This window comes from Mchenga conophoros, linkage group LG3, assembly GCF_057382185.1.
Source record: "Mchenga conophoros isolate Kocher_MC1m ecotype Shallow Benthic linkage group LG3, M_conophoros_male_GT1.1, whole genome shotgun sequence".
NCBI classification, from domain to species: domain Eukaryota; kingdom Metazoa; phylum Chordata; class Actinopteri; order Cichliformes; family Cichlidae; genus Mchenga; species Mchenga conophoros.
The window spans coordinates 45496921-45523577 of record NC_140528.1 but is presented as its reverse complement, the minus strand read 5'-3'; the positions used below and the strand labels follow the sequence as shown (position 1 = coordinate 45523577).

The following is a 26657-nucleotide window of genomic DNA, read 5'->3' as shown; positions in this document are numbered from 1 at the left end:
AAAGAACATACGTATGTTTCAGCCTTCCTCTCTGAAAACAGGCAATAGTGCAAATAACAGTATGGCTGTAACTGAAACTTGACGCTCTGATCTGTTTCCTTCATTGTTTTCCTATTTGCTCCAAAAGACTAAAATAAATAAAGAAATAAAGGATGTGGGTTTAAAAAACTAATAAAACAATTGGTCTTTGGCTTTTTTGCTTCATCTCTTCCCCTCATAAACTGTTTGTTCTAAGTTTGTTGCTATCAGCTGTAGGGATGGGTATCGAAAACCGGTTCTTGTTGAGAACCGGTTCCCACTGTTTCAATTCCTTGGAATTGTTTGACATTTTTGCAAACGATTCCCTTATCGATTCCAGTCGCCCCGAATGACGTCACCACGTTGCGGAGCGTCATTTACCTGGCAAGAAACACGGCGCGTAAGCGGCTCAAATGCTCAAAAGTTTACGAGAACGGATGACAACAGGGCAACTTGCAATACTTGCAAAGTAGATACTTCATTTAAGGGAGGAAACACTACGAATATGCAAAAGCATTTGCTCACAAAACACGCGATGACCTTAAATGAATGTCATGTTTTTAATTCCGCTCCGGACTCGTGAATCTCAACCCAGCAGCAGCGGTAACGTTTGCACGTCCTCTCCCGTTAATGCGGCAGGTAAATAATCAACTAACAGTGCATATTATGTTAGCGCGATCTGCCTTATTACAAAACCTGCCATTACTGTGCATTTAGGTGACCATGATGAGAGAGACAGACAGAGTCTGGCTCAGATGCTGGCAGTTCTCGCTGCAGTCTACCGGTAGCGTCTCCTTTCAGGCCAGGATAGACAAATGTCACCGAGCAGTGACTAAGTTTGTGGTAAAAGGCTTGAACCAGTGTTGCCAACTCCTCAGTAAGGAAAATCGCTATTGGTTGTCCTAGAAGTCGCTAGAAGTCGCTAAATGACGTCATCGCCTAATTTGCATAATTGGTCATGCTAATCTAATTGTAACCTACGTTGTTGGAGAGAGAAATAACATCGTGGAAGAGACAAAGTGAGTAAAAAACGTCCTAAATGCATTTAGAGTTTATTTAGAACTACAAATTAAATTTCTTTTAGCAATTATTGTTTTTTTTAATGTCACAATTCCAACCCTGCTCCTTTACCCGGGCTTGGACCGGCAAAAGTGACCTGAAATAGGCACTCTGGTGGAGTTACTTTGTGTGTGTGTTTATAAGTAGTTTTAAACCTTGTGATCCACAAAACAGCATAAGAGTAAAAGAGTAAAAGAAGAACTGACTGCGTTACAGCACCCACTGCTTGTTGAGAGTAAAAGCAATACGCGCTTTCACGTCTTTTTTTAGCGACTTTTTTTCTAAAAAAAGTCGCTAAGGGGTCTGAAAACTCGCTAAATATAGCGACAAAGTCGCTAAGTTGGCAACACTGGCTTGAACCCATTTGCCACAGCAGATGCCCCCAATTTTAGGTAAGTGAATGTGTTTAATTGTAGGCAGGGACATTACTGGATATTCTTGTGTAATTGCTACAGAATAATTTATGTTAAACTTTGTTATTGCTACAGAAGAATATTTATTTTATTATTTTACATTTACAATTTTTTTTCCTGGGGACCCTGTGACACCACATTGAAGAGCCGTAGGCTGGATCTCTTAAGATCTCACTGTTGGGTTTGTAAGGCCATGTTACTCCTCAATTTCTATCTTGTTCAAAGAGAAGATATAAAACAAAGTTCTAAGCTAATCGAACTTAGTGTTCTCCTTTTTAAAAAAGAATCGATAAAGAATCGAATCGTTAAACAGAATTGAAAATGGAATCGGAATCGTGAAAATCTTATCAATACCCATCCCTAATCAGCTGTTTCCAGGTCCAAATTCTCCTTCTTCTCTAAAAGCCTCATTTATAAAAGTAGTGACTGACTCAATTTAGTTTTTAGGCTTTTCCATTAGATCAGATCCTTTTTCAGTACCTACTCTGCTGGGGTTCCAAGAAAGCTGAGGCCATCCTAAAATGCGATGCCAACAGACTGTCATCTATAACTAAACATCTAATGTTACCCAGCTGCAGTTGAGTGGTGGAAATGCTCTGAAATTCATAGTTCAGAGGCAGAATCTTTGATTTTCTCCAGTTAATGGAGTAGTCTGATATGGATGACACATAGCAGAAAACGGCTTCCAGCTCTTGATTGGCCCATTTTGCTAGGCCGTTAGTCTGTGGGTGAAAACCAGAGGAAGTAAGTGACTTGGCAGTCTCTAGTGCAGAAGGAAGCTTAGGTGAAGCCACAAAGTGGAACACCTTAGCAGAGATGGGCAGTAATGCTACTGTAATCTGATTACTTTTTTCAAGTAACTTGACCAACACTGCACCTTAGTGAAACAGTCAATTAAAGTGAGGATGTGGGTGTTACCAGAAGAGGGCGGCAGGCCCGTGACGAAGTCCAACACGATATGTGACCAGGGCTGCTTAGGAGTAGGAAGTGGTCAGAGCATGTCAGTAGGAGGAGTGTTTGACACCTTTTCTATGTCCCAATTCAGGGACAAAATAAACTTACAAAACGGGAATGGAGTTGTATGAACTTCAAATATCTGCTTGATTTATCAAGACATCACATATTTGCAAAAGTGCTCCAAAGTTTTCAGAAACGTCTGTTACCCAGCAGCTCGATAGCTGACCAGGAGATCAAGGCTCAGTAGAGCCGGCGAGAACAGCGAACTCCCGGCACATCGTTTTCAGACCTCGTGCGGTCTTTCACTACTCAGGTTAAACATGATATATAAGTCACTTAGATGACTTAAAATGGTTATTGTTTGGCTTTTTCAGTGTTTTATTTGCTCCTGAGTAAATTGGTTTGGCTGAGATTAAAGTTATAGTTTTCACACAGCTGAAAATATTTCAAACAGAAATCTGATTAAACAGAAGTGTGAGATGACCGAGACTTTACTCCAGTGTCCTGTTATATATTTTAGCGAGCGAGGAGCAGAAGGCTGAGTTTATTATAACTACACCGAGACAGCTGGTGACACAAATCTTTTGGCCCAGTTCACAAGCCTCACACTTCCGACCGTCTCAGTCGTCAGAGGACCCGGCCCACGCAGACCGCGAAGACTGGGTCCTCTGAAAGATGCAGCCTGTGAACTTACAAAGTCTGGACTAGTGAGAACAAGAGTACAGACTCGGGTACTTGAGAATTGAGAAGCATCTTTAATCTCTGGGAATCATACAAAAACATCTAATATTGAAGTTCTTGTACAACTTTTTTTTAGAAAGTTTAAACTATCTGACAATAAGCATCTTTAAACTAAAGAAATTACCATGTCAAGGACTGTATCATGAAATCACTCAGTTTCAACATGCAGTACAGACCACTAAGGACACAGCATTAGTATGTAGTAATAATATTATTGGCTAATTGGACAAGATCTACCTGTGACGACCCACTGCACCCTGCCTTCCTCTTGGCTCATGTGTGTCTTGTTTGCAGGCATTGGAGAGGCGGAGTTCCCGTTTACAATCAGTGACACTGGCAACACCTGGGCCAGTGTGCCAGGACTCTATATAAAAAGCCTTTAGGGCATAGTTTTGGTTGGCTCTGAGACACCAGGTTGGACTTTGGCTGTGTTCGGTTTTGTTTTTGCTTTTGACACTATTACATGCATCATCTTCACTCATCCATTCCTTCACACACCACTGTTTGTTTTTGACAGTAGGCGTTTTTCTGTTTTATTTGTTTAAAAGAATAAAGCAGCTTGGAATACATTCCTAACCATGTCTGTTTTTTTGTTTGTTTGTTTTTTGTTTTGTTTTGTTTTTTGTCATGACCGTATGGCCTGGTTCGTGACACTGCCTTTGTCTAATTGATGAGGAATAATAAATATCCATAAGAGAAAAAGCTGGTATTTCAAAATAAACTGCTTATTTCCTTCCATTTTAGAAACTGCAATGTTTAAAGGTTTAACTGCAACATCTCTTGAAAAACAAGGCAACCAAAAAACCCCAAAGCCCTTTGACTGCATTTATGTGTCAAAAATTAAGAAGAAATGTCTGTGTGCTTTAAGGGACACTACCCTTTCAAACAATATATGCCAAGCAAGTAATCTAAATATAGCATAAAGATATGGCCAACATGTGATGCCAGTTATGCCTGTAACAGGTTTATACTGGGAAACCTCCAGACGGTGTTGCAGAAAGACTGTATAGACAATATAAATGATTTCAAAACAAATGTTCTTGGTAAATTTGACCCTTTTATTTGATTATTTTTTAGAGTCAAAATAATCCAGAAATGATCTTTTTTAGAGTATTATTAGAGTTATTAATCAGTAATGAGGCATAAAGGTCATAATTAACAAACAGTGGTTTTAAAAACGTGTAATATTCACAAGAACTTAAGTTGATCAAAACTCTGACACAGGAAATTTGTTAGAAAACAACAAAATAGATCTATTATTATACTTTATATAATACGTGTTCATGGGACTGCCGTTTGTGACTGGGAAAACAAAATTGTGTAACATTAAATGAACACACCATTATGGTTTAAGCCACACACTGTAACAGATGTGGAAGAAATTTACATCAGCCTTGGAGACAACTTGAAACAACAGGTCATCAGCGTTTTTATCAAGTGTCAGTGAGGATGTGTGACTTAGATAGATTTTGAACCCCAGTAACATATCCAGAGTTTACCGTTAAGTAGTCAGTGGGAGCCAAGCTGAAGCCTCAGTCGGCCTTTCTGTTAAAGCACGCTGTGTTTCTGAAATGCTCTTTTATTGATTCATCATTGAATATTAACTTGTTTGTACTTTCATCTGTTAGTTTGTCATCCTCTTCTGCAGGATTTCCCGTCAGGTCAAGCCTTTTTCACCTTTTCAACAAATACAGTTTGACTTTGCAAAGCAGAAAAATGACACGTGACACAAAAAGTGTAAAACTGTTGACTTTAAAGAAAAAAATTTCCTACAATGTTAAGGTTAACTGATGACTATAGAATGAAAACTGTGGGCAGATCACCAGCTGTGGAGGAATAGTTGCTCCACAATGTTGTTGTGGATCAACAAGTGAGGCTCTCCACTCTAGATCAAAACGTATATTTATTCATGTATTTATGTATGTATGTAAGTATTTATTTATTTATTGATATCAGTCATTCAATAGTACTAAAATGTATGCAAAGTGTATGGCAGCATGTATCTCACCGCCAAGCCAATCATTTCAAAATTTGAACAGTGTGGGACGAGTGCACTAGTTACATGGCATATTTCATTATATCTAAACTTAGCACAAAAGATAAAAACAATTATTAGCATAGCTTTTAGAATTTAATTTTGCTTCATTTAAATGATCCTAGAACGTCTTGCTGCTTACAGGACTTTATAGGCAATCCTCCTGTGCTTGTTTTTAAAGCTGCCATTCAAATGCATGGACAGAGAACATGGGCATGAAAAAATTCACATACATATAGAAGCACACTTTTTTCAGATTTTTTAAAAATCTCAAAATTTAAACATTTTGCTTCATTATATTTCTGCTACACATCCTTTAAAAACCAGCTTCATTAACAGCTCCTCTCACAGCAACCCAAATTCAGAGTGTTGTTAATCTATCTTAAACTATGATACAGTAAGCCAAGAAAAACATGCGTTTAATTCTACTGTTGTAATAATTTGGCACAGTCATGGTAAACGGTCTGCCAAGCAACACACACCACAAATCTCTGAATAAATCTCTGCTATTATTTCAATTTGTCCTTGTTAACCTTATTGGCATTACTGCACATCGTTGTTTGGTTCATCACGAGGTTAAGTTACAGCCTAATCTGTCCAGATTAAAAAGCAACATCTTCCTGAAATTCTTACTTCTCATCATGTAAGTTGGTAACTTAGTTATAACACCCTCCAAACACATATTTGTTTTGATTGCTAAAATCTGGGTTCTCTGCAGATGCCCTTCAACAACCCCTCCCCCTTGCTCTTCATCATCAGCTGGATCAATCATTTTGTGTACTTATGTGTCCACACAGACAAGCTGATGATTGATTGGGGACGACATCAGTGGGCAGAAGAGACCCGTTGCTCCCTAACAGAGAGAATAACTCTCTGTAGCTGCAACTTATTTCGAGAGATTTATGCCTTACAAATTGCCCTTTTAAACATTTCTGAGGGACCAAAACTGTAAAGACGAGAGCAATTTTACAGTTTCATTGTTATCGTTACATTTGCCAGGATGAGATCTGCCAGAGTTTCTGTTTCCTTGCTACTTCTTGTCTTCATTAACTTTGAAATGGTGAGTTAGCCTCTCTTTTATCAGTTTTGTTGATCTGTTGATCAGAGTTACACTGCATGGCTAATGAGGCCAGTATTCAGTACTGTGTTGTCTAATAACTGTAACTGAGATTTAGCAAATTTACAGAATTTACAGTTGCTATACTTTTACTTCTGTTTTAAATGGGCTATTATAAAAACTGTTGAACAGTTTTGTAAAATCACTTAGATCTGAATGCAAATTTATAAAAAATAACATTTGAGGTTGGGCTTTGGGGGAATTGGAGGCTTCACTGTGGCAAATGTAATCAGTCAGCGTGACTGAGTTTGAAAAACCTGGACTGAATCAAACAGGCACCTCAAGCATCCCGAGTACTATTAATCATATGCCCATATATGATTAATTTACCTTAATCACCAACAGTATCCAGATGTTCTAGACCCAAAAAGTGCTCAAATTTGGTTGAAACCATGGAGTGATCAGGTAGCCTGGTTAGCGAGTTGTTGTTTTGACCTTCTGCCCACCTGAAGCAACATACTTCCACCAATGCAGCTGCGTGTGTTGCTTTAAAAAGCTGCAAAATATGTTTAAGCCTTATAACAGAGGTCACAGGCTAGTATTTCCAATAGATGTAAATAAATAAAGTGATTTAATGTCAAATGTGACAAAAATTACATAACTAAATTGCATATCTTCTGTAATTTAGCAATTATTTTTATTAATGCCAAACAGACAGTTTAATGAACTTTACACCTAACATATGGAGTCTTACGTGGGATTAATGAAATTCCTATTATAAGTAGGCTACTTTAGCTTTAAAAACTGTAAATAACATAAAATAAAATAAAACAAACAAATAAAATAACAAAGAATAAAAAAAATGAATAAACCATTTTTCTATGAATTTGGACTAAAATCCAGTTCCAGACTAAGCATTAAGCAAAAAAATCTGTTTGCATACTGTTAAATTGATCCAGTTTCCATCCTGTTCTTGGTGAAGTCTACACAAAGCTTTCATCAAATTAAAAGGTTAAGTGGTAGATAGGCCATAGGGAGCTACTGGTGATTAACAGGAGAGCGAAACGTTTGCCATCTTTACTGATTTCTACTCTCAGGTCCAGTAAAAGCTGACTGTTATCAGTGAAACGACCTCAGAAATATGGATAAGACTTCAGGTTTGGAAAGGTTGTGTGTGTTTAAGGGGCCAAACCAAATGAACCTTTATTGGCAGTCATCCAGTAGCAGCATAAACAAACAACATAAAGGGGGTTATAGTCCACAAAAGAAGGGCATGGATTAGTTACTGTGGGTTGTAGTGCGGGAGAAAACATTGAGATTAGGATAAAAAGTCTTATCCCCAGAATTATTGTCCAGGACAGACCTGCTGGCCCCACCCCACAGGTCACTCAACCCCAGTGACTATCTTTGCAAGTTGCCAACCCCTCTGGAGATCCATTTTTATTTTTGGGGTTTTGCCCAGTCCTGCCTGAGCCCCAGGGAAGGGTTTCAGTTGCCTGCTTGTGAACAGGGTTATCTAGCTACAAATTTTGTTTCACTGTGGGGGTTTTTAAAAAAAAACAAAACAAAACACTTAAACATGCAGACATGAGGCTGGAGCAGTCAGGGAACCACTAACCTTCCAATTAGTGAATGACCTGCTCTTTCCCTGAGCTACAGCCACCCCAAACAAGGAGAATGAGGAGTACAACCTGCATCTCTACATCATGACGTTGAGGCGGTCAGGCATCTGATCGGGATGCCTCCCTCCCTTGGCAGGTTTTCCAGGCGCACAAAACTGGAGGGAGTCCTCACTGGGTGGCTGTCTCTCTGGAGTTAGAGCAGGTCATCTACTAATCAAGGCTGGTTGTTCGATCCCTGCCTGCTCCAGTCTCCTTTTGCAAGATACTGAACCCCCAAACTGCCTTCCAAAGTGTTCATCAGATTGCAAATCTGTGTGATTATCTTGAACAAGTGCAAGATAATAGATGAATTAATGGATTTGTAGTAGGTTTTCCATACATTCATAACATTTACACTCAAAGTACAACAAATGAAGACCCTCACTGAAATAAGGTTATGACCAAAGACAAAGTTTAATCCATCTTTGAAAAACTGACTCTTCATTATTTAGTGATGTAGCCAAGAAAACTTTAGGGACAATGTTGATGACTAACCAGTATTAAATACCAATAGAACCATCACAAGTTTAAGACCAGCAAACCAGTTGGGGGGCACCAATCTACACTTTTGAGGGTAGGGTAGTTTGACTGGAATATACTGAGAGGAGACCCAGCTTTTCAGTGATATTTCCAACCTTGGAAAATTTGGAGCATTATAAAGGTCATAAAGGTAAAATACAGGGTCTATAAAAAGAATCACCTGATTCCAAAGAGTTTTAACTTCACAGCCGTTCACCACTCATTGAAAAACGTACTTTTAGAAAAAGACGTTTTGTGAGTTTCATGTAGTTGTCACAGTCTGGCTGAGGCAGACTGATTCTAAAAAGGGACTGAAATGCAGAACAAAACAGAATGTGAAATGTGACATGGATTAACAAAAAACAAGCTGTTTATTAAGGCTGGCAAAGAAGTACAAAACAAAAGGAAAAGGCGAAACTAAACAATAACCTAAACTGGGTGAACTAAGATTAAAGCATGAAAAAACCTTGAACATGGGACCTGGCATGGAGACATGGAAAAAAAAAACCATGACGTGAACATAGCTGACAACCTGACTATGGCTGTATCCCAATTCAGGGTCTGCAGCCTTAAAGTACGCAGCCTCAACAATCCTCAAGGCCGCGTACTTAAAGACCGCTAAGGCCGCAAGTGCGAGGCTTGTGAAATGGGACGGTCTAGCCTCTGTTGCGCTGCCCAGGTTGCCTAGCAACCATGATACTAACAGCTGGAAACGTGTCATACAGCTTTGTTTGACAGACATGAAGGAGAAAATCTTTTGTTCATTTGTTTGTTTGTTTCTACATGAGCTTTGATCATTCTCTGTAAGATTAAGCTCAGCTATTGAACGGCGTATATTTTAAAGTAAAGGCTTTAAAACCAAGTTAGTACAAACGTCACTAACGTCACTAATGTCACATGACTTTGCCGACATGTTGCCAACAGTAATGTTTAATGTTCTTCGTTATTAAACATTTGCACATAAATAAGTGACATCATATTCAGTACTTACTTAAAGTTTACTCTTCGGGCGACCCTCGTCCACCATTTTTTTCGGCAAAATTATCCACACCCATCGCTGATAGGTTTGTAGCTTGAACCCATCCGCTGGAACGTTGAAGACAATATAATTACACTGCAAAGCAAGACACAAGTAGGCAAGCTTCTTCATGTTTCTCGTGCACGGGAGAGAACCGGACAGGCACCATTCCTTCGCTTGACCCCAGTTGCTCTCGTCCGTTCTCCCGTACCACTGCTCTTTTATTGAGGTTACATGAATATGCATAAGTTCATTAACATATGACGTCTACATACACACAAAGAGTACCTTGCCTGTGTGTGTGTGTGTGTGTGTGTGTGTGTGTGTGTACTGCTGATCAAAGGGTCAAACATCCTTGGTCAGGAAGAGGGTAGCCTCCCCCTCACCCTAGATGGTTCATCCTAGATAACACGGTGAGGAAGTCCTGCAGTTCATCTAAACAAAGAGCACTTAGACTAGAACAGACGCAACTACGTTAATCCTACCATAAAACAATAAGACACGGTATGACCTCTCATGCTCCCAAAGTGCTGTCTAATACACACAAAGTTTGCAGACTATCAAGGATCAAAACCTCTACCAATCTACAACTAATTACAAAACTCTAAGCATATATAAGTAAATATTTCTAAGCATAAATGACAATCAACAATACAAACCTAACAATCGCCGCGCTATGCATTCTGGGATATGTTGGGTCACAAAGTCTACAGGGAAGAAGTAAAACTGAACACACTGACAACAGACTGGGACTATCAAAATAAAACGGGAAACAAATCACAAATACACAGACCTTACACTAAGAGGCAGACCGAAAGAATATAACACATGGAACTCAAACTATACTAAACATGAGACACCACCGAAAAACTAATCCCTCACCAAAAACATGACTTATTTATAATCATGATCAAAGCACCAGAGAATAAGAAAATAATCCATAATGCAAAAATAAACCAAAACATAAGAAATTCAAAAAGCTGGGTCGAAACGACCCAGAACCGTGACAATTGAAGTTTTTTATCACCCAGTGTTGCTTTGGGTAGATACTACCACAGTATAACTATACTATGGGTTTTTTGCTTTACCAGGTAAAACCATCAGACAAAAGTGACCGAGCACACGTAGATGATCAGCCCCATGTGACTGAGCAGATCGAGCAGACTGAGCAGACGGATCAGAAAATCCAGATACCAAACTTACCAACCCCATTTCCCACCCTACTGGCTACTACCAAAGCCCCAGAGACACCTGAGAGCAATGAGTATCTGGAATCATTTCAATGTTGGTATGTGGACTTGTGTGCTTAAGTGATTTAATTTCACCTTGGTTGGAGTTATCTTTTGCGGCTCACCTGCAGTGCTTTCCTCTCTTGATTTTTTAAGGCAAATGTGACCATAAACAAATGAAGACAAAGGAATAATCCAATTTAAACAGCTGTGCTGTAGAAGATTTGTTCTGTAGACTGAAAACATATTTATTCCTCCTGTAAAAGTTGAACATTTTAACATGGGCTGACTCCCTTTTGGAGCTTAAAGTGGACTTAAAGTGGAATTAACCTCCTAGGACCTGCGTCCACATATGTGGACATCACATTTTGGGTTATTTAGACTAAAATACTCAATTTTGCTCTACAAGGGCCTGATATCCACTTACGAGGACATTATACTGCTACTGTTCTATCACAATTTTAAATGAATATCCTCATATTTTTCTTAAAAACAAAAGTAAGGTAAAAAAAAAAAATCTGGTAATTCTTTGTTTTTACATTCATCAGGCCCCAATCTGCCCAAATATCAAAGAGGAATTAAAAATGCTGTGGAAGAGTTCGGGTCTTAGGAGGTTAAAGTGGAATTAAATTTTTTCCAGTGATTGCAGATGGGGCACTTGGTTTTACTGTAGCTACTTATTCCTAGGACAAGCCATTTTTATTTTAAATGTTAATGTTAATTTTTCAGCCCTGGAGATTGTGAGATTATTTATTTCTTCCTGATATTCTGTGTGTGTGTGTGTGTGTGTGTGTGTGTGTGTGTGTGTGTGTGTGTGTGTGTGTGTGTGTGTGTGTGTGTGTGTGTGACGTTTGAATGCTCTTGATAGAAAGATAAGCAAAATAAAAGTGACATGAAGGAAACACAAAAGGTTATTCTGTTATTCCATTCAAAATGTGATTATTGTGTGACTGCAAATCACACAATTATCACATTTTTGCATGATTATTGTGTGATTTGCAGTCTGCCTGATCTGTTGGTCTACATTTATTAGGAAGACTCGTGCATCATGTGATGTGGCTTTTTGCCTTCCATGGGAGCGTTGCGTTGAAGGAAAGTGCACATGTAAACCTCCTTATCTGTGCCCCGTTGAGAATGTGAACCCAGTTTGTGGCCATGACAACAGGAACTACCGATCCTACTGCCAGGTAACTCATTATAGTCCAAGGTATGACTGCTATATCTTCAGTCAGGAACCAGTCAGGAACTAAACTAGCAGACACTGATATTAGACAAGAAGGCCTGGTTGTTAGTCCCCGCTCTAAATCATCCCTAAGGTCTTCTATCAGGTTGAGGTCAGGAATCTGTGCATACCAGTAAACCATACCGGTAATGGAAACCCATTTGATGAAGCTCTCCATGTTCCTGAGCTGGTCTGAAGGCCAAATGATGGTTGGAGGTCTGTAGCTAATGAATCAGCAGAGAATTTGCACACTATGCATCCACTGACCCAGCTTTGTGATTTTACAGGACCCAGCATTTTGAGTTGCTCTCTTCCACTTTGTTATAATACCACTAACAGGTGACTGTGGATCATCAGGTGACCAATCTTTCACAAATGTTTTGTAGAAGCAGTCTGCATGCCTAGGTGCTTAATTTTATACACTGGTGGCCACCTGAATTCCATGATTTGGATGGGTGAGTGGATACTTGGCAATACAGTGTACATGCAGTGAGACAAAAACTGGTTCATCCCAAAGACAAAACTCCTAAACACAAACTTAACAATGTACTGTATGGCATACAGCGAGGAATGCCCAGACCTCTACATCGGAGAGACCAAACAGCCACTTCTTAAATACATGGCACAACATAGAAGAGCCACCTCCACGGGGCAAGACTCAGCAGTCCATCTGCATATAAAGGACAAAGGACACTCTTTCGGAGATGCTAATGTTCACATTTTGGACAGAGAGGACAGATGGTTTGAAAGAGGAGTGAAAGAAGCCATCTATGTCCACTGTGAGCGACCATCTTTGAACAGAGGCGGGGGTTTACGACACCAACTGTCTGCCATCTATAATCCAGTTTTGAGATCCTTTCCCAGACGCCTTAACGCCCACTCACATCCTGGGCCATCTGACCTCACGAAATCACATGATAAGGTGGGGCCAGGTTTCACAATGAGCTCACCCAAAACCCTGGCTGATTGTGACCCACACCCATTTTCACACCTTGGCTCATGTGATTAGACAGACGATCAATAGGGATCCATGACCGTCGTGGGGACACACCCATAGGGCTTAAAATCTGTGGCTCTTCACCAGGGCTGGACTGGGACAAAAAATCGGCCCGGGCATTTTGACTGGTGACCGGCCCACCAGGTATTACAGGAAAAACCATAAAGCCTTTGAATGAAAACAAACGCTGTTGTCACAGTGATGTACACTGTCTTGTTGGTGTATATGTATCAATCTAATAAACTTAGACCTACACCATCCTCCCTATTCTGGTATTTTAAACAGTACCTGAAAGTAGACTGCTTGGTTGAGTTTACCTCCTAAACTATCTAGAACACATGGTGAAAACCTGAAATTAAGACAGAGAAGACTAGAGGTGAGACATGATCATTACTGATTACTGATGACAGATTTAGATATATTTTCATAAAGCATTCATTTGCCACATCAATAAACAGCATGGCAGGGCAAAATATTTTTTCTAACATGGCAACCTTTAAAAAGTGAAAGGAGAAAGGACAAAATGTTCCTTTTCACCTCAATACGAGACGACTCCGTTTTTTACGGGACAGTTGGAAACTCTAATAACTAACCTTACAAATAAAATAAGATAAAACAAGTTAACATCATAGCACCCGCCCGGCAGTATATAAACTCCGTCATGCTAGCTAGCACGCAGTACGAGTTATTGTAACTGACTGTAAAAAGTCAGCATAACGAAAATAAACTCCACCTAAACTTGGTTTATATCTGACCCAGATAGACTGCAGGTCATAACTTCTTACCTGAAGTTCAGTTCACCACCTCGGGTCTCTGCTCCTCCTGCCTTTCCGTCATCCACCTGCCAGCGTGTTGCATCTGCTGGCCTCCACCACTTGCTAATGTTACTGAATCTGTGGAAGATCCGCAATAGCCACCACCAAACAACTGAGTTATTTTACACATCTCCCTTCATCTGGCCAATCCACCACTTTTCAGTGTTTATACCGTTACGGAAAAAAAACGAAAAACCACCATCGGGCATACCGGGCAAATGCCTGGTATGCCCGATGGCCAGTCCAGCTATGCTCTTCACCAATTGCTCTTAGAACTGAAGAAGCTTCTCGTATGAGCAGTGAAACGTCTTCAAGAAACTCTAAGAAGTCCAGACGCTTTTCCTTCCAAGCTCTTTAGACTACAATGACCTGGATGACTGAGAACCTTCACAGACATGCATTTTGTTTTTAAGATTTCCTAAGATTTCCTAGCTAAAAATCAAAATTAATCCTGACCTAACCAAGACACAGTTGATCTTCTGTATGTTACAAGTTTACAGAACATTAGATTATATTGCACATTTAGGTGCCACTATTTTAAAATTTCTATTTAATCTCTTTTCCAGGTGATGGCGCTCTCATGCCGGACCAGGAAATCCCACATGTCCCACTTTGGGGATGACTGTGATGGTTCGCTCTTTCTGATGCATTCAAAGCTTTGTGATTCTTTCTGAGATTCCTACAAATTTTTTATGTTACTTTAACCTCTTTTTCTCACAACAGTAAATGGTCCAAAGTTCAGAACTTCAATAGATGAGGAAACCGGATTAGTCAAGTTGTTTGTTCCTGACAGCAATGGTGGGGAGGAATTACTGGTGTGTAAGAAGATGTGGAACATGGCTGCTGCTAATGTGGCTTGCAAGGAACAGAAGAAACCACTGTGAGAGAAATTATACAAACTAAGAATATTAAAGCATGAACATATAGGATAAATATACATGTTTATCATCTGCTAGTCAATCAAAATTTAATTCAGCAAATAACCACAGTATTAGAGTCAGACACTTCTAACATTGTGTGTACAGGGGTGCAGCATCCAAAAACACAGTGGATTACAACACCTTGACAGCTTCCACACAGCTTCCACACAGATGTGTTAGTGTCTACTGCCAAGGTTATGAAACGTCCTTAGCTGAGTGTGTTATCTACGACAAAGTGGAGGTTACAAAAGGATCGTTAGTTGCTACTGCAACCTGTTACCAGGAATCAACAGCACCAACAGGTCAGTATGTGGTAATTCTACTGTATTCTTGTCTGTGGTTAGAAAACAATGTACTCCTACAAATTTGTAATTGGTAAATTTAAACTGTAAGAAGGTTTTCAGGGTGCTCTTAAGCTACTTGTACTTATCATAAATGCATTTAGAAATAACTTAAAATTGTTCCGAATCAACACTATTAAGAGAATGTGTATGAATTAATGTCTAAAAGTAAAAGTTTATCAGACCGTTATGCCTTCTGCCTGCCTTCGGTGTTAGGTGCTTCGAACTGGTTCAAATATAAGGAGACCACAGAGCTGACCTAACACATTTTGCAGATATAACACCTCTCTTGGAAACCTTTCAGTGTCCCCCACCAGAATAGCTCGAAAAGGTGCCTGGGAAGAGGGACGTTTGGGTGTCTATGTATAGACTATGCCCTTGCAACCTGGACCTAGACAAGTAGCAGACGATGAATGGATTGTTGGAAAATTCAGTGGAACTTCTAGAATAAACTAATTAACTGAAATAAAAAAAAAAACTCACCTTAAACGTCGTTAGTCCTCAGCAGGGACTTCTTGTTGGGTATAAATTTGGATCTTAGACATTTATTTGAGCTTTCTCAAAAAAATTAAGTTGCTAAATAAACATTTCTGTATTCACAATCTAAACTGTCAACCCATCTTTCAGCTTCTGAAACCCAACATGAACATTTTTATCATCATCAGGCTTATATGACTCCCTGAATTTGAAAATTTGGAGACAGTGATGCTCAGTCTTCATTAAAAAAAAATTTTCTTCAACAGAATCTAATATTTTCTCATCTAGTCTAAAAGAAGTTTGTCTCTTCTGTCTGTTTTAGACCATCCCTTCACCTGTGTGAATGGAAAGCGTGTGGCTCAATACCAGACGTGTAACGGAATTGATGATTGTGGTGACCAAAGTGATGAGATGTGCTGCAAAAGTAAAACTACACACACACAATCAGAAATTATCTTACCTTAGCTTTGTGCCCCAAGTTTTACAATGTGAATCATTGTATTTATCAGAGTGCAGAAAATATGCTTTCCACTGTAAAACGGGAGTGTGTATTCATAAAGAAGCACTCGCTGATGGCAAGATCGACTGCCTGGATGGCGAGGATGAATCAAACAAATTTAAGTCAAAGCAAAGTAAGGCACAACATATCTTTACTTCCACACAGTTTTAGAAAAACAGATGTTTGCTCTTACTAAGTTGTTTTGTTTTGTTTTGTTGCAATTTAGTTTCTTCCACTTGTAAAACTGGTTTCACTTGGGTTCCTGATCTACCCAAACTTTGGCAATTACATAAAGGCTAGTTACATCTTGGAACAAAATTGGTCCAAGAACAGTATACCAGCAGAAATTCCTACTATAACTTACTGCTACTTACACAGCCAAGTTTAACATGGACCTTTCTTGAATATGTCAGCAGTATTCATCTAACTTAGGTAACTCAAAAGTTTATGTTGTGACACAGTGTAAGTCTGGAATACAAGTTGCGAAAATGCTCCTGTAATCTGAAAGCTCCTTATGATTACTGTAATATACATTTTTGCTAAATTTATATTACGTTAAACTAAATTTAACTGTGTCATCTAATCTTTTACGTTTAAGTAAAAGATTAGATTAGAAAGATTAGATTTAACACCTGTTCACACTGATAGTGTCATGTGGTTTGCTTCATATAACTACAATACAAATAGTTGTCACAGTTAGAAAAACGCTAACTTCTGGTGAATGACTTTCATAGCTGAAAGTCCACAACCATCAGGTTTTTTTTTCCATGCACCCGAGTCCTTATAGCAATATGTTTCTGTTTTCTGTAGAATCACTTTCACTGAAAGGTCTGCCCAAAAATTCAGGTAAATGAAATCCTCACAGCAGCTGTTTGAATATTTCACTGTTTTAATTAGTGATGATGACAGTAATTATTTTTTCTTCCTGTATTTCAGAGTACATCTCTCCAATGAATGGTATGTAGATTAAAAGTGACTTATCAGAGGTGGTGGCACATCTTATTTTATATACAATGATTAGATAATCTTGATGCTATAGTAGACAATGACATTTTTGACAACAGTTTTCTTCTAGCTACAGTTTAGGAGACCTTTAATCATTGGCATAAGAGAACCTCAGAAGTTTACATGGATTCCAAAGCTTCATCTAATCCAGTTGGGATACACTGGACAGCCAACTGCAATACAGAATTAGTCACTAGTATTAGTGTGTAACCCTCTCACATACTATATGATTAGAACAGTAGGAAGTCTACCTATTGCAGAGGTTCCCAAAATGTGGGCTGAGCCATTGCAGGGGGGCGCAGTATGAAAAAATAGTCACGAAGATTTTTCTTTTAAAACAAACGGGGGCCTAGCAAAAACAGTTTAGGAACCTCTGACCTATAGTAACCCTCATTTCAATTTGCACATGTTCTTTAAATCAGTCCTGAGGGTACAAGATCACCTTATATACAGGTATATCTAGTCCCCAGGGTATGAATTTCAACAAAACTCTGCGTTATATAGCTTTGTGTGTTGTTAACTTTGTCCAGAAACAAAGGCCAACAGAAAAGCCCTGGAGGCCAATCTGGTCTGTGGCATTCCAAATGCTACCACAGTGGATGATGAGGAAGTGGTGCAACGAGGAAAGAGTACCCATGGAAGAGTCAAGAGGGTAGTCGGGGGAGTACCAGCAAAGCCGGTGAGCTGGAATCAACATAACTTTTTGAGTACAGTTACCGTTCCTGCTGCTACTATGTGGTTTTGTTTTGTTTTGTCATTCTTACAATGTAGCATAATGATCTCCCTCTGATGCTAAATACCCAAAGGGATTTTTAAGGTCCTGTAGATCCTCAGATGCTCCACCTGTTTGAAGCCCTAGACCTCTTGCCTAGTGTATGATAGTATATGATAGCCCTGTTGGTTAAATCTAAAATGCTATGTCATGGCATGCCTACCTTGCTTAGACATACAAATTTAAATCAAAACATGATATACTCCCAAACCTAACCAAATCACTTTGGTGGCTAAAACTAACCAAACAACAAGTCACATAGACTAAAAGAAAAGAAAAGAAACCCCAGTTTCTCTCTTGACAGTTCTGTTACTCTAGCAGACGTCCACAAATTCAAATCCCAGCTGAGTATCATCACATGGAGTAAATTTGAAACCATTGGGAACATAATGAAGAATTCCATTACCGTTCCTCTCAAGAAGCCATGTCTGTTTCTGTGATGACATTGTTTTCATAGAAGGTCTTGATTATTTTAGCACGAAAATGCCACACCCCATTTGGCACAACTGAATGATAACTGTCATCATAAGTAACAAGCAACACATGAATAACCTGCCACATATCTTCCTGTTGGTGTGTAGACCCAAATCCAGTGGCAGGTTGCTCTGGAGGAAAACAAGAGGATTGACTGTGGAGGAGCTTATATCGGAGGCTGCTGGGTCATCACTGCAGCTCACTGTGTCAGGTCGGACAAATCTCTCACACCACTCCCCCTTCCTAACATCAACACATTGAAGGTTTTAAAACACTTTTTTAAGACTAGGCATTGCTTTGAAAGTCCTCACACATTAGGTTTTTTCTCTCCTGGTACCTTCACTTTCAAAAGTAGTGTAAATTTGATACAATTTCCAGAAAGATTAAGCCCATGCTCTGGTCAGTGCAGTTAAAAGTCATGCTGTGCCTTGGAAGTCAGCAATAACCATATTTTTCTCCCTTGCTGTTTACAGACCCAACCCCCGTGCCTTCAGAGTGAAGTTTTCCCTCTGGAAAAAATCTCGAGCTCAAGACACAACTGACATTGTTCCTGTTGAGGACATCATTATCCACCCAAAGTATGAACAACACTATCTATACATAAATGTACTCCATTCATTTACAGGTACATCTTTTTCTTTTTTCATTCTAATAAAGCAGTTTTGAATGATCCACAGTTAGAAATACCAATTTTTCTTATACTGGGTCTTAGTTAGGACACTCAATTCATCCTCTATCAGGCAACTTCCCCTTTATTCGGTGGGTAGGTAGGCTTCTGCACCTGAGATGACCGTATTTGGGATTCCCATTGTGGGTAAATGATATCATAAAGATCCAATGACAGAAGAAAGCTGAGTGAAACTGAATGTTGAGAGAAGTCTGAAGTCTGAGCTCATGACTCGCTGAGATTACTCGTATTTACATATGAACATCCATCACTGGAACAGCAGATATATCACAGAAATAAGAAAATGCTAAATATGTTTACTTTATAATCAAATATGTGTAATAAAATAAGAACAATTTTTTTAATGTCTCACAGTTATGTTGCCAACACATATGAAAACGACATCGCTCTGGTAAAACTCCAGAAGCTTCCATTCACAAAGAAATGTTTGGTGGACAATCCAGCAATAAGCGCAGTCTGTGTTCCCTGGTCCACACACCTCTTCCAGCCCAACCACACCTGCAGTATCTCTGGGTGGGGACGAACTGCAGGTATGGATAAAAAATCATATTTTCCTGTTGCAAGAAGAACAGTAATGTTGTTCAATCCAGGTTAAAAATGAAAGGGGATCATCTTCTTGATGCATTCTCAATCATCCAGGTAAGTAAATCTCCGGAAGCTGATTCTGTTCATCTGGACGTAGCGTTTTGTGGGAGAAACGTTTCGTCACTCATCCAAGTGACTTCTTCAGTCTCAGCTGACTGCAGGTTTCCCCAAATCCAACTCCAAGTCCAATCCATTAAAAGCTCACTCGTTCACATCCACTCAGGGTCCACAAAGCAGGATAACAAGCAGGGGTCCGGGGAAGCCTGTAAAAGGAGAGGAGATAGACGTTAGATAGAAGCAGTAGGAAATACAAAGAAATCACTAAGCAAGCCGGAGCTACACTGACACAGGTTAGCCCAACGATCCCTTGAAGAAACAGACACCATTAATGCTGAAAGGTATATCGGCATATATATGCTTTAGAGCAACATGCTCTCTCATTCAGGTTCCATCTTTTTCAGGAAAAATGTACAATTTACCAAAACAGTGCCAAGCAGAACCCTGTAGCTATTACAACAGCTTGGCTTCATTGTAAAACAGTGCAGGTGCTAAATTGGCCTGCTGACAGTCCAGATCTTACACAAGCTGAATATATCTGGAACATCATGAAGTGAAAAACAGGACAAAGAAGACTTTTATCAGACAAGAATGCAACAGTATTGATCTATATCTCCATCTACTTTGTGAAGTTATGTTTTCCCATCAGCTGGTTTGATTAATGAGCAAAGATGAAATATTCCTGTCGTTGTGTCCAGAGGGGAGGTCAGCTTCCGTGTTGCTCTGGGCCAACGTTTCTCTGATCGACAATTGCGGCAGATTCTATGGAAACCGCTTCAAACCAGGCATGATGTGTGCAGGTGAGTGATCTATGCACAGCCGGACTACTGCAACCTGGACATAGTACAGATGGAAATGTGTTTATTTGTAGGTGATGTGGAAGGCAGCGTGGACTCCTGTCAGGGCGACAGTGGAGGTCCTCTGGTTTGTGTGGATGAGTTAGGCGTTTCCTACCTGTGGGGCATCGTCAGCTGGGGTGAGAGGTGTGGACAGCCAGGATTCCCTGGAGTTTATACACAGGTACAGTACACAAAGACAATACTATACTATACAAAGGAGAAATTTATTACAAATACTGTGTACATATGCTGCAAGTGTCAGGGATCAGCTGTGTGACAACCCGGATTTGGACTTGAGTCAGAACACAATAAAGACTGACTCAGTATATAAATTCACGGGATGATGAGGGAACAGGCAACAAGTGGAGACAAGGCTGAAATCAATAACTGACTAATCAGAGGAACACAAGGCACACAGGACTTGAGAAATTTGACAGGAAATGACTAACACTGAGACCTGGACTAAAACATAAGAACGTCACTCAGAGCCAAAACAACAATAACAGAGACAAGACAGGAAGGACAGAATAGAAATACAAAAGTAAACAGGGAACTAACAGCGTAGTAAATACAATGCTCTACCCAGAAGATGAAATAATACAGAATATCGAACCGAAATGGAAGTTCTGGGTCCAAACATTTACCGTATGTGAATTCTTTTATCTGAATTTAGAAGCATAAAATTAGAGGTCTTTCCAAATTTTATGTCTTTAAGACATTTCTGTAGTTTAACTAACTGGTGTGTGTTATCTGGCTTCATGCACAGATAGAGCTGGGTGTCATCTCTATAGCATTGAAAATGAACCCTGTGCAACTCCATAATTAACCTTTGTGTGAAGAGGTCCCTACATTTACATGAACAAATCGGAGTCTATTAGAAACATCAGGGTTTTGTTTTTGTGGTCAAATAAGCCTGAAGTGTAATTTTTGTAATTGGCTGTAAACATGTTTATTTCTGCTGTAAAATTTGACTTTTTAAAACTGGAGTCAATGGGTTTGACTCATTTTTAGATCCTCACTTAGACGCTTGAAGAACTGTAGCTTTTGACTATTTCAATTGTCCATGACCTTTTGTTTTACTATTTTTTAATGGTGTGTTTCTTTAATTAGATACAAATGCTTTGTATAACGCCAAATAGTTTTGACAGTTTGTTTTATTTTTAGAGCATTATAAATAGTTACTTTTCTTTTCTTTTTTTCATGTATAGTTATTGTTGATTTAGTGACTGTTATGTATTGTGGTATATTTTGTATGACTTGTATAGTACTTATTTCACATTTTAGGATTATTAGAAACAGTAACATTGTGTGTCTCTGTCTGACAGGTCGCGCATTACTTCGAGTGGATTAGGCTTCACATAGGTTGGTCTGCAGTCACCAAATTCAACTCATAATATGGAAAACCCACAGCATGTGGCCACATTTCAATATAGGTGTGCCATTTTATTTTGGTTAAAACTGCTCAGTGAAAGATGGTAAAAGACGCATTCACTGTTTGATGTTACTGCTTGGACCTACTGTTTGTATTGGTATTAAAATACTACGTTCTATCCAGTAAAACACCAATAAAATCTGCTTGTAAACATACTAATGAGACTTAATCTTTACTTGTAAACATCTCTAAACTAAATTTGAGCCTTAACACACACTTGCTGAGGTTTACTCAAGTTTCTGGAATGTCTGATTGCTCTAATAGCATCTTGTTCTTAAATGGGAAAACAATGTGGAAAGATAAAAAAGAGAATAGAGCAAAAAAATAAAACACAAGGGGCTGCCAACTGCACAGACAGAGAAGAACTGAACAGACACACAAACAAATATGTGTATGTGCATTTATCATGAAGTAACAGGGACTCCACAGATGGAGCAAGCACAGGGCCCATGGTACCTGAGAATCCCACCTGGCAAAACACCTAGTAGAACACCCCCAGCCTCGACCACAACCCCCAAAGGAGCACGTCAGGAAACATGCCAAAACATCCAGCCGTGTGCCCTTGCACCACCAAGCATCACCAAACCCTGGATAACATGATATAGATTTCCTTTTTATCCCTTTGTAATGCAGTTCAGTTTTTTCTATATCTGATGCATATCTGGATTTTTTCAAATGGGTTTTTACATGTGATAAGTGAAGACTTAAAAGATATTTTTTTAAATTCCCACCAAACTGCCAAAGAGCTGCTTTTGCTAAGGTGTTTAAAGCAGGCGTGATGCTTAATACAGGAGATAATATAAAGCAGATCGCTTTTTCACTGAGTGCTTGCTTTACGTCCAACCATGAGGTGTCTAACAAGCTTACACAACACAGAAACACAGTAATCTGTTTTATAAGAAGAGTGTTAAAACTCGTTCATGATGGGGGGTGGGGGGTGTTTACATAAAATGTTTTTAAATGCTTGAGTTTACTGACTTATATCAAGCCGTAAGGGGTTTATTCGGGATCAGTGAGAACATATAGTTGAATTTCAGCAGAACGCTGCACTAAGGTCTAGCAGGACAAGCACAGAGATGAACTGTCAGAGGCCATAAGAAGATCATTTGTAACCTTCACTAAAGCTGTTTCTGTGCTGTGCTGAGCTCTGAAACCTGACTGAAACTCTTCAAATAAGCCATTCTTCTGCAGATGATCTGTTAGCTGTTTGACAACTACTCTTTCAAGGATTTTTGATATGAAAGGAAGGTTGGAGATTGGCCTATAATTAGCTAAGACTGCTGGGTCTAGAGATGCTTTTTGAGTAAAGGTTTAACTACAGCCAGCTTGAAGGCCTGTGGTACATAGCCGATTATTAGAGATAGGTTGATCATATTTAAGATCGAAGAATTAATTAATGGCAGGACTTCTTTGAGCAGTTTTGTAGGAATGGGGTCTAAAAGACACTGATGGTTTGGAGGAAGTAATTATTGAAGTTAACTCAGAAAGATCAATTAGAGAAAAAGAGTCTAACGTAACATCAATGGTACTAAGAGTAGCTGTAGATAATATTACATCTGTGGGATGATTATTGGTCATTTTTTCTCTAATGATAAAAATTTTATTTGTGAAGAAGTTCATGAAGTCATTACTAGTTAACGTTAAAAGGATGGTTGGCTCAAAAGAGCTCTGACTTTTTGTCAGCCTGGCTACAGTGCTGAAGAGAAACCTGGGGTTGTTCTTATTTTCTTCAATCAGTCAATCGGCTTCCGATTGACGTAACCAGGTGTCATTACTGCCGACGTGAATTATAATTTTATTGAATTTACGTTTACCCTTAACCAGCAGTTTTACGTTTCCCTCAGTGTCGCCTGCTCTGGCCCCTGCTGGTGTCTCTAGCTTCACATGTCTGAGAACAGAATCGCCAATTACCAGAGTTTGACCCCCAGCGGGTTTGTCGCTGAGTGGGGAAAAATGGTTAGACACATGAACAGGTTGGTGGTGTGCCTGGGGCTTCTGTTTAAGACTATGCTTCCCCCTCACCGTTTTTCCGATCATTATAATATAATTCTGGTTACTCCAAGAACCGTTTTTTAACAATGTTATGATGATCAAACTGATGATGGTATCTAATACAACTGCTGATCTACCCCAATTCAGCTGCTATATACGTGGGGAAAAGAAAGTTTTCAGGGTATATACGTGAGTAAAATGTTATTCATACATCACCTATCAAGACAAAGATCACAAAGTGATTCTCAACAACAACAAAACATTAAGAAGAAGAAAAAAAGAGTTCACTACAACCAAATCTGAAAAGATTAGTTTTTAGTTGCTTCTTAAAAGAGACCACTGAGTCTACAGATCTCAGGCTCAGAAGGGAGAGAGTTCCTGAGTCTGGGGTAACACGATGAGTGAAAAGTTACCCCAGAGTTCGTGACAGCGGATTTAGCAAATGTTGCAAAATGATCTTGAGCTTATAAATCTGCCACTGACACAAGCAAGTACTTCCTTTTTTTTCTTCATTTAATTGGAAAAGTTGTGAGCCATCAAACTTTTAAAGGAGTCTAAGCATCTACTCAGAATCTGCAGCTTTAGGTTTGCAAAATTGTATCTTAACAAACCGCAAGACCTTTGGAACAACCACCAGACAGGCAATACCAAAGTGGAGATATTTGCCTATAATACACAGCACCATGTTTGAAGAAAACCAAACACAGTATATCAGCACAAACACGTCATACTAACTGTCAGGACAATAGTGGAGACATGATGGTTTGAACTTGTTTTGCCCCCACAGGACCCTTGCACATTGCAGGCAACCATCAATTCCTCTGTAGTATTCCTAAGTATTCTAGAATCAAATGCGATGCCCTCTTTCTGACAGCTAAAGCTTAGCTGAAACTGGATGATAGTAATCCCAAGTACAGCAGCAAATCTACAACACAATGGCCACGATGACCTCAACCTAATTACAATGCTACGGTGGGACCTTAATACAATACAAATGTCTGCAAACATAAATTAGCAAAGAAAACTGGGCCAAAATTCAGAGAGACATAGGGAAAGTCATAAAAAAAAGAATTAGTTAAAGCTCTTTCTGTTAAAGGTGGTTCTCCAAACTACTGAATCATGGGCTATACTAAGTTCTTATTAGTTTAGTCCCAACTGATGGCCTTTAAAAAGATGTCTCATTCCCCAGCTGTCACATACAACATATGGATTGCATTGGTTACAGATGAATTTCTAAACTACTGAATGTTCCAGTAGGCACTGCTGGGGCAATCATCTGGAAGTGAATCAGACCTGGAACTAGCAGGTACAACAGTTTCAAATAAAACAGCAATGCAAGTATTGCACTCAATCACAATGGTCTGTATGGACGCTCACTACGCAAGACCCCATTGTTAAAGAAAAAGCATGTTGAAAGTTGGTGCTTATATAATTGAAGGAAGGATGAATGGGCCAAAGACTGTGTCACTCTATGATTAATGTTCACATTCAAAGGGACTCGCCACACATAACATATCCAGGTAAATTCTGATGTGGGAACTGATCTCATGATCTTTAGTTTACAAATTCAAATACAAATTCAAATTTTATCTGTCACACACACACAACCATACACAGTATGACATGGGGGTGAAATGCTTGTAGCTGTACAATGCCCGACCATTAAATGACAGAAGAAAAGTTTTACAATATTTACAATTTACAGTTTACTACAAAAATTACAAATTAACTTAGGAATTTACAGTTAAGAATGTGCAAATAGAAGAAGAGATTATAAAGATTATAAAGATTATAAAGTATAGGAATTATAGGATTATAGGAAATGTGTGGTGGTGCGTGTGGTGACGTGTGTGAGAGTCCAGTCTTATAGTGACGTGTTTGGGAGAGTCCAGTCGTACACCTGGTTCAGGCCCCGAATAGCCTGGGGGAAGAAGCTCCTCCTCATTCTCTCTGTTTTGGCCTTAAGGGAGCGGAAGCGCTTCCCAGACCTCCATTGTTGGGATGGGAGAGGTCCATCATAATCTTCCTAGCTTTGGACTTGCACCGCTTGGTGTAGATGGACAGCAGGTCAGGGAGCTCTGATTGAATGATGCGTTCGGCTGAGCGCACCACTCTTTGCAGATCTCGTCTGTCCTGCTTGGTGCTGTTCCCAAACCAGGTGCAGATGTTTACAACCCTAACATTGATGCAAGTCTCAGTGAGTGCTTAGACTGGTCAGTCAAATTAATAATAATGGATTGCATTTATATAGCGCTTTTCTAGGCACCCAAAGCACTTTACAATTCCACTATTCATTCACTCTCGCATTCACACACTGGTGGAGGCAAGCTACTGTTGTAGCCACAGCTGCCCTTGGGCAGACTGACCGAAGCGAGGCTATTAAATGCATAGAAAAATGAATGACCACTGCTAGTCATTAAAATTAGGTCAAATTAATTCACAAGTCTATCCAGTTCTTGTGTTTAAAGATATTGTGCATCTCTTCTCTGTTATTAGGTACCTCATTATATGACATCAGTCCACTAGTATAATAGTCCTACTCCAATAGTAGACTAAAATCCTTGTTTGTTTCCATTCTTAGCATGGAGCCCCATTCAAGATTACAGGAAAGGTATGAATGGGGTTTGAACCCATGAGCTGCGATTTACCAAAGACCAATGCCTTATCACTTGCCCACCACTCACTACACATTCTGCTTCACATACACTTGCACCCATATATAGACTCCTTCCCTTGAAATTTTAGCATCTCAGATTAAATCGCAGGCCAGTGACACGTGAACATGACACTGAGTGTGGGGATAAACATGGGGACAAGATAGACTGGGGAGACAAA

General features: G+C 39.4%; 1 protein-coding gene and 1 long non-coding RNA gene across 2 annotated transcripts in view; one reads left to right on the top strand and one right to left on the bottom strand.

The window, feature by feature from the left end:
• The first annotated feature begins 6018 nt into the window (after positions 1-6018).
• cfi (complement factor I) lies at positions 6019-21985 on the top strand. The gene is made up of 17 exons (XM_085260134.1): positions 6019-6283; positions 10570-10766; positions 11741-11894; positions 14308-14371; positions 14465-14621; positions 14767-14963; positions 15802-15903; positions 15989-16111; positions 16789-16824; positions 16915-16935; positions 17514-17662; positions 18337-18440; positions 18703-18807; positions 19272-19447; positions 20258-20359; positions 20431-20579; positions 21724-21985. The coding sequence occupies exons 1-17, from the start codon at positions 6224-6226 to the stop codon at positions 21790-21792; spliced, it is 1965 nt and encodes a 654-aa protein (XP_085116260.1). The 5' UTR covers positions 6019-6223; the 3' UTR covers positions 21793-21985.
• The window catches only part of LOC146578972 (uncharacterized), a 26286-nt gene continuing 16401 nt past the window's right edge, over positions 16773-26657 (bottom strand). Inside the window, exon 3 of the long non-coding RNA XR_014890221.1 lies at positions 16773-19765. This is a non-coding gene — a long non-coding RNA (uncharacterized LOC146578972). The remainder of the gene's footprint in view (positions 19766-26657) is intronic.

Excerpts from the sequence above, each read along its gene's own strand:
- cfi (XM_085260134.1), top strand. The coding sequence starts at position 6,224 with ATGAGATCTGCCAGAGTTTCTGTTTCCTTGCTACTTCTTGTCTTCATT. Across the intron at positions 16,936-17,513 it reads GTACATCTCTCCAATGAATG|AAACAAAGGCCAACAGAAAA; the intron begins GTATGTAGATTA and ends AACTTTGTCCAG. Across the intron at positions 20,580-21,723 it reads TCCCTGGAGTTTATACACAG|GTCGCGCATTACTTCGAGTG; the intron begins GTACAGTACACA and ends TCTGTCTGACAG.